The sequence below is a fragment of the Aptenodytes patagonicus genome, chromosome 10 (assembly GCF_965638725.1).
Source record: "Aptenodytes patagonicus chromosome 10, bAptPat1.pri.cur, whole genome shotgun sequence".
Taxonomy (NCBI): Eukaryota; Metazoa; Chordata; class Aves; order Sphenisciformes; family Spheniscidae; genus Aptenodytes; species Aptenodytes patagonicus.
Window position 1 is genome coordinate 4,293,054 of NC_134958.1, and position 8,493 is coordinate 4,301,546.

An 8,493-nucleotide genomic window follows, 5' to 3' on the forward strand; every position below is an offset into this window, starting at 1 on the left:
AGGGAAAGAGCACAACTCCAAATATTTCTGCAGATTGGCTAAGGAGTATCTCTGCTCACCCGTATCTCTCAGCGCAATGAATGATCTAGCAAATACTTCGCGGTCATTAGCTACTCAGATGTCCCCTGGTGGTCTTACAGCCTCTTGTGCCCACAGGAACACAGCTTTCCTTTAGTGTGTAATCAGTAACAAGGCTGCCACGCACGCCCTTTGTACCTGCCCTTAGCCAGAACACAAAGTCGTGTTCTCTCTAGCAGTGCCAGACATCACCATTTCCTAGAATAAATTATCTGGGGAAATCGGGTTTCGTTGTACAAACAAACCAGGCTTTCAGTTACACTGTAACTGAGACACTGAAAAAAGAATGGGGGCAGAGGGAAACCGGCTGACAGGAAATGGCTGCCCAGATTCAGCAAGCTGAGGAAAAAAGTCCGAGTTCTGAAGACAAATAAATTTTCACTAACATACTATCTGATACATTATTTTGTTATTAAAAAAACCCAGCGGGATCCATAACAATCTATGGAGGTTTCTCTGCTTATTCATTTATAGACGAATACTCCCTTGATCAGACAGGCCTGAATTACAAGGGATGTTAGTTCCTTAGTTGATTTCTCAAGGTAGATATTAACACCGCAGTAAAAGGATCCCTCCTGTTTAAAGATATAGACATGCACAAAAAACGTAGTTCTCCTTTTCTCCTGCTACCAAGACACATGCTGACTTTTCATTAAAAATGCCACAGTTGTCAACCTCTACTGAGATAAAGCAACGAACCTAGTCATAAAGAAATGGAAAATTGCAAAAAATGTAAGATTTTAAACAAATAAAACTCGAATAACGTTTTCCTTTTGCTTCTTGGTACAGGCTGGTTATGCTGTACAGCAGACTTACTTCTTTTCCCAAGAAATGTCCATAATAACAAGGGCTAGAAATTAATTTTCAAATGAAAGTTGAGTGTAACGAAAACACGAGTCCGCAAGCTGGGGATTTATGTAAAACATCAAATACAAAGTCTTGTGACAGAACAGTAGAAGTTATCAAGACTAAATAATTATAAAAAGGACTGTCATTTTCCATTGTTTCAAGGCAAACAAGACTTTGCTAGTTTTAGTGTATATTCCTTTGTTCAGTCAGGAAGATCCATTCTGCAAAAACTCCATTAATTTCTGATAGGCTAAAAGGAACAACTCTTAGTTTAAAATTTAGAAGATAAGACTTCATCTAACAGTACATTTTTTAACATAATGAAATCCACAGAAAAAGAAGCAAACCCTTTGAGGCTTTATCACACTACAGTAGACTTCAGAGATGCTGATTGCGAGATTGTGTTCGTACAAAAACAACACATTAATTACCTGGAGAGCCTTGAAGTGAGCAGAAAGATTGCAAGAGTGGATTATCAAGTCCTCAGCCTTGACAACACTTGGAGCTAGACCTTTTAAGTACTTGGGCACCTACTATGTATGTATGTGCTATGTGAGGCATTTAGTGGGTGTTGAAAGTCCTACTCGGTGACAATATTCATTTTTGAGTGCCTTTATTCCCTTAAAAATCACCTGTCACTTTGGTTTTTTTACATGCAGCTTGAACTTCAGTATAACATCTATGAGAAATCTTAGGAAATTGCCACCCGGATCATGATCTCCTCCTTGATGTTATAACCCATAGCAGGCATAAAGACATGTCATGAAAAAAGATCCAAAGCACAAGCATCATATATAAATATATATGATCTATATAATTATGTGCCACTCTGATTTAGCCGTTTCCTGGAAGTGTTTTTCTATGCGGAATATGCTGATGACAACCCCTTAGGAAAACAGTAATTTGTGAAGTACACTGCTCACAGCATTTACAAGGGGCCCATGCCTTCAACAGAACTTATATATATGCTTAGATTATGTACATGCTTAAATGTCTGGACGACTTGGGTCTATAATTAAAAGTTTAATATTAAATTAAGTTTGGTCTTTTAATGAAAAATGCACCCATGAAACAGCAGACTAAAGCCTCAGAAAAAAGAAGTATCTCCCTTTTATTAAGGATCGTCTCATTGAATTTATGCATGAAATCTTCTGTAGACACACCTGAAACTGCAATATCCAGTGGTCAAAATGAAACATGTCTGGGGAAGAAATAAAATCCTACTTACTTCTGCCCATTTTAAAAGGGCAGTCAGTAGAACAGGGATTATATGGGGAAAACTTAAGCTAAAATATATTATTTTTCAGCCTCAATGACAATTTGTTTGGCTTAGAACTAGATATCCAGGCTAAGATATTTGCATTAGGCTGTTTGGATTGAGGTAATAATTTCTATTCTGCAAGTGACAATACACTCATGCTATAGGTCACGCAGGAGAGCAGACTGTAATTATTGCTGTTTATACCAAACAAAGGGCACTTATACTGGTCTAATAGTTTTGGAGAATTGGATGCCGCTATCGCTGTTGCTGGGGTATTTTGTTTCAATTGACGTACTTGATTATCAGTCTCTATGCTTTGCTAGTGCCTGTGGGCGAGAGTCTCTAGTAGGGCTTATAAAAAACCATTGCTTTCTGAAAGGGTCCAACAAAAAAATCCATTTCTTACACACAAGCACGAGAGACCATTTAAAAACCATTGGCTTAGGAGTTGTGGGAAACAGTCAGCAACGCAAAGACGTCAGCGCCGTGGAAAGGAGGCAAACAGGGGAACAGGGACACCACCACCATTTCTGCTACAGGAAGGTCTCGGTGCCACCGGCCGTTCAGAGAGAGGCAACACCGCATCCCCATACCGCAAATCCTTCGGGCCGTTAATAACTGCTGTGGCGCTTCGTCAATTAGCAATGACAGCCTGGGCCGCGGGGGTACACGAGGGGAGGAACAGTTCAGGACCTCATCTAGGAAAAGTTTTCAAGCTCACGCTGAACTTCACGTGTATGCAAGGCGACGGGACTAACCACTGCCTACAGCACCAGGTGGGAGCATGAATATGCTGCTGAAGCAGACGTCAAGCCAGAATTATTTTGGTTTACGCAGAATTATTTAGCTGCCAAAAAGGCTTCACGTCACCTTACTTTCCTCACACAGTAGTCAACACATCTCTAAGCTTTTTTATGCCTGAAATACACTTAAATCGCATTCTCAACAGCCACAGGGCTACGGCTGTAGGCGCCACATTCACTTTACCCTTTTCAGTTGCACCTTCCTGTTCAAATATTTCAGGTATCACCTCCTTAAAATCGGCGTAGGAGCCAAGGAAAACGCCCCACAAATCTCAATACTATTTATGTCAACGTGCTTTGTAGCAAACCCTAATTTGGGGGAATCAATCCTTTCACCCCTACGGGGCGGTGCCGCCGCCGCGGCGGCGGGGGGAAGCGGCGGGGCCCGGCCCGGAAGAGGAGGGCTTTCTGCGGCGGTTCGGCGGCGGCTGGCGGCGCAGGGTGAGGGGGGCGGTGGAGGCGGAGGTGGCTGTGAGGGAGGAGGGTGGCGGGAAGCCGAGCCCCGCTGCTCCCCTCAGCTCTTCCCGCGGCGGGCTCCGGCCGGAGGCGCCAGAGGTGCAGCGGCGCCCCCCGCGCTGTGAGGGGACAGGGCCCCGGCCCGACCCGCCGTGAGGGGAAGATGGCTCCGGCGCGAGCCCTCCTGAGGGGAGTGAGCCCCGTCCGTGGCTCAAGGCAGTGTTTGGCCCTGGGCGGAGGAAGGTGACGGGTCTCCCCTGTTACCGGCCCCCGCAGGATGGACACTGATACTAAAATTATTAATCGTGAGGAGAGCAGCTCCCACTGCTCTCCGGAGAGGGCCGTAGTGGGTCCCCAGGGCAGCGTTACCCCCCGCCCCGACTGTGATAGCCCCTAAGGAGCGAAGTTCCTTGGAGATAGCTCATAGTAAAAGCTAACGAGGTTAGCTCATTGCAAAAAAAGGAGGATGAAGTCACTGGACATCCTGCAGGAACAACTCCTACGCCTGCTTCAGAAAGACTTACGCTGCGTCATTAGGTGGAAGGGGGAAGGCCCATCTCCAGACGGGCTCTGGACATCACCAGACACTGAACTTTCTGAAGCTGACGGAAGGGGAGTTCAGTCTACAGAAAGAGTACTGTGCTGTATTCCCCATAAACATCTCACTTACCCTAGTCTCAAGCTGCTTGCGGGTACAGCGTGGAGAAGAATTGGGCTTGGTCATTGAGGATATATGTTTTAGCTCTCAGGCTCCAGAAGAAACCTGTCTCCTCCTTCCTTCCCGCCAGTTTGCAAGGTGCCTGCCTGCAAATCTTCAGGAGACAGCAGAAGAGCTTAATCTAGAAGTCTAGAGGCAAAGACCTTTAATGCTCTAAATTACCCAGGGCTTGTTAAAACAGTAGGCGTAGAGCCTTTCTCAGCATCTGCTATTAGGGCCAGACTTTTACTAATGGACAGTACTAGATAGCACCAACATCTGAAGGGCAAATGCGTATATAGCCAAGTAAATAAGGAAACTAAGGCCTTAAACACAAACTCCATCAGAGAGGCATATTATGAGGTAATTTAACATCCTCTTAGGCGCTGTCCTTTCCCTGAATCGAGTTATCAACACATAAATTATTGTGTATAAATCTGATTATTTTGCTTTGCTGGCTACGTGTATCTGTAGGCTTTGCATGATATTCTACCTTAGCAAACTTTTCAAGTTGATTGTAGTAATGTTTTTCTTGTCAAAAATGGATTAGGAGTAGATTGGGAGTGCATTCTGAAGAACTACTTTTTTCTATTAGTAACCCTCAGAAATGTCCTGTATCTTTCTACCACAGCTCATCTAATCTAGGTCTATCAAAATTGATTCAAAGATGCTGCTGTGTAATGGCTGACTGTATTAGGTATTAATCTGAGTTGAATTTCCCCTGTGTGGATGGATTCCCTTAAAACCACCCCCAGTGTTTAGACCGATCAGTGTCTGCATATCCAGTATAGATGTCCAAAGACTGCACGTGGAATGGGAATTGCTTTCCAATCCAGAGATAACCTATTCAGAGGAGTTATTTACAGTCTTAGATAGTCAGACTTAAGAGCCAGTCATCTATGCTGTCTGCCCAAAACTTAACTGCTGTGTTAATCTGAATGTAACTTTTCATTGTCCTTCATTTGCCCTAAGTGGATTTTGGTAGCTATTACAGTAAGAGTCTTCATACATTGCTAAAGCCACTTTTATTGTGTTTATGTTTAAAGTTTCCAGAATGACTTCCTTGGCTGACGTGCCCCTGAATTATGAAAAGATGTTTGCTCATCGATTCACATCGGATGATGAAGAATACCAAGAGTATCTGAAACGCCCTGCAGATCCCCCTCCTATAGTTGAAGAATGGAGAAACAGATCTGGTGGCAACCAGAGAAACAGAGATCGGTACTGATTTCTTTTTTTTTTTTTTTAAATCTTGGTAGTTTCACAAATATATAGTTAAATGATCATTTATTTCAGAGGCAAGATAGGAATTTGTTCTGTTAATAGAAGTATCTTCTTGTTACTTCATAGGTAACTATGTTTAAGAGAAATGGTCTTCTCTGAAAAGGAATGAGGTTTTGCATTTTCTCTGTATTGATAGTCAAAGTTTTTTGCATTGTGTATAAAAGTATAAAGTAATTTGCTTTTTAGTAAGGAATGAGCTGGAACCACCGAACCCATTGCCCTGGGGTTTGTTACTGCTCAGCCAGGAACATTTTTTCCAGAGGGGAGAGTTCTGCAAAACTAAGCAGCCTATCTTCTGTTGGATAATAACCGGCAGGAACATGTGTGAAGGAACAGGCTAATAGTGTGATTATCTGTTGCTAGCTGTCCAGAAAAACATTTCATTTGTAACCTAAATATTTGCTGTGCTTTGTTAGATTAGCCTGTATTTCTTTTATCTAGTAGAAATGACTGTAAAATGTGTGTAGCAAGTCAGTGTTACCTGCCTACTGCAAAATATTTTGAATTATTTCTTCAGGATGTAATCGCAGCTTTTTACTGAATTCTAGACAGTAACATCTGATTTTTCTGTGACTGAAAAATGACGATTACAGCATATAGTATGTTTGGTAATACTAACATCAGCCTTTAATATAAAGTAGTTCAACTCCAGTCCAACTAACAATTGAGAAGACTTCTTAGCTAAATATCTAAATAGGATTTGTGCCTTATCTGAAGAAAAGAAGGACAACATTCTAACTTTTTCTCACCCTAGAAGCTTGTCATTAAGTTAAACACAGAATCAGTTTCTACAGATTAAAAAAAAAAAAAGGTGATTGTTTAAGTAGATGTTCTTACAAAACTTTGTGGTTCTTTGAACTAATGAACTCTTACCTCTACGCTCTGGTCACAAAGTGAACCTCATGTAAATGTTGTTCGTCTACACCACACCACTGAGATATCCAAAGAAAATGACTGTGGGGCAGCTCAGGTGTTGATAGGAATCGAGATACAGCTGAAAAGCCAAAATTTAGACTGAACAAGGGCTAAATACCACTGAGAAGATTCACTCCCTTCAGTATGGGAATCTACAAGAGACCATGAAGCAGCGGTAGTACATATTTTAGGGAATACGCAAATGCCAGGACTCTATGCTGTTAGGTAGCTAAATTGTACTTAAGCCTGCTTTGCCACAGCTTTCAACCATGAAGCTACTAGATTGAACCTGGCTTTGACACAGCTACAGAAGTATCTTCTGGTTGTTTTTTAGATATATGGTCTGTTTGAGTCTCTGTTCAAAGTTCCAGCAGTTCACCTAATGCCTGTGGATACCGTGCGTTAGGAAACAGACTGTCCTTCCATCGCTTAGCGAATAGTGTGTGGGGTAGTAGTAAGAAATTAATGAACGATCTCAGATGACTGTAGATACATTTTCATCAGTTTGTTGTAAAAACAGGTAAGTAATTGAGTGTATAAACAGTCACATGACAGTTTTCATGAAAACTGTAAAACTTAAGAGTTCATTATCATCTATCTTTGTAAAAACTCACAATTTGTGTGAATCTTTGACCTTTCTTTTCATTGCAGGTTTCAAGATGGTAGATATTTTAGAGGGGACAGATACAACTGGCAAGGTGACTATAGATCTAATCAGAGGCCAGAAAGAGGTTGGGGTAATAACTACCAGCAGCACAGACAAGGACAATCGTACTCCTCCCACTACGGACAATATGGCTACAACTCCTACAACCCAGGGCCTCGTTACCATCCCTACTGATGATACTTGTGGTTTGAAAGTCCAGTAATGCTATGTAACAGATTCAGTTAGACTTCAGTTTTCTTATTTTTCCACAGTTTTATAGATAACTGAAGAATCAGTATTACAGTCCATTGCTGTTTATCTGTAGTGTGAATTGAAAAAGGGAATACCTTTTATGAATAATAAAAGCGTATTATACGGAGTTTGTTTAGAGTCCGTAGATCTTAGATTAGATTTCTATCTCATTCTTTTGTCTGAATACATACTAGTACGCTTCTTTTCTTCACTGAGATTTCTCTCCGTTACATTTTAGAAAACACAACAGTCGGGGAAAATAGCTGTGGTTTGTGTGCAGCCTGTAGCAGTGGCACATTGCCTTGAGATAGTTCTTTTTGAAAGTGACATACTGTGTCTTTCTCTGGAGAGAATTTCTTAGTTTGGCTTTCGATAGCGAGAAAAGCTCAGTTTGGTTTGAATTTCAGATGCCTTAAAACTGAGAAGAGAGATGCTATTACAAAAATATTTTACGGGGTCAGCATAGTGTCTGTTGACTCAATGGCTTCAGTTTATTTGCAGTATTCCTCTTAAAACATGGTCTAAAAGTTGGAATAAAAATTAAGTAGTTTAAATATGTATCTTCTTATTTTAGTAGTTCGGCGATATACAAGTTTTACCTGAGAAGCGATACCAGACTTAGATTAATTTGTATCATCTTAAAATAAATTTGGTATGTGCATAACAAATTTTGGAATTCCCATTTCAGTAAAGCTGTAAAATTTTGATGATAATTGTAATTAGTTTGTATGAAATACTTTGTGCATGTTACAGAAGAAAGGAACCATAATCAGTACTGTTCTGTACTTTTTTGCATGTGAAAATAGCATGAGCAGTGCGGACTGTTATTCAGTTCCTAGAATTTAAGTTCTGTGGGTTTTTTAAGTATTCAGACAATAAAAGTATAGTTCACGTGTAAGGACGTTTCTGAATATTTTTGAAACATTCAGAATTGCAACGCTCATCTAGGCCGAGAGCTGTACAAGCAGCAGTACTAACAGGTAAGCGTTAGTACTGGACAGCTGTTGGTTTAGGTTAGAACGGCCCACTCAGCTACAATCAAGAGGATGAGACACATTGTGATTAATTAGAAGTCTGGCGTGTTAATCCGCTATCTTACATTCTACCATAAGAGGGTCAAAGTTCTCTATTTCACCATTTACGTGATAAGCTAATCCGTATCAGGAAGGCAGCGCATTTCTTTGTACTTGGCACTTTCTTCAGCTGCTGCACGGAAACACAGAACCATCCACGCTGACTGTTGTAAGGGTCA

At 41.2% G+C, this 8,493-nt stretch overlaps 1 protein-coding gene across 3 annotated transcripts; it reads left to right on the top strand.

Moving 5' to 3' along the window:
* Positions 1–3,364: 3,364 nt before the first annotated feature.
* RAMAC (RNA guanine-7 methyltransferase activating subunit) lies at positions 3,365–8,139 on the top strand. Of its 3 annotated transcripts, none has more exons than XM_076347869.1 (3): positions 3,365–3,432; positions 5,191–5,365; positions 6,995–8,139. In XM_076347869.1, exons 2-3 carry the CDS (start codon positions 5,199–5,201, stop codon positions 7,182–7,184), a joined length of 357 nt encoding a protein of 118 aa, XP_076203984.1. In that variant the 5' UTR covers positions 3,365–3,432; positions 5,191–5,198; the 3' UTR covers positions 7,185–8,139. The 3 variants fall into 3 exon arrangements, with proteins under 3 accessions (XP_076203984.1, XP_076203985.1, XP_076203983.1); XM_076347870.1 differs by lacking the exon at positions 3,365–3,432 and adding an exon at positions 3,721–4,507; XM_076347868.1 differs by lacking the exon at positions 3,365–3,432 and having other exon boundaries at positions 5,181–5,365.
* Positions 8,140–8,493: the final 354 nt, after the last annotated feature.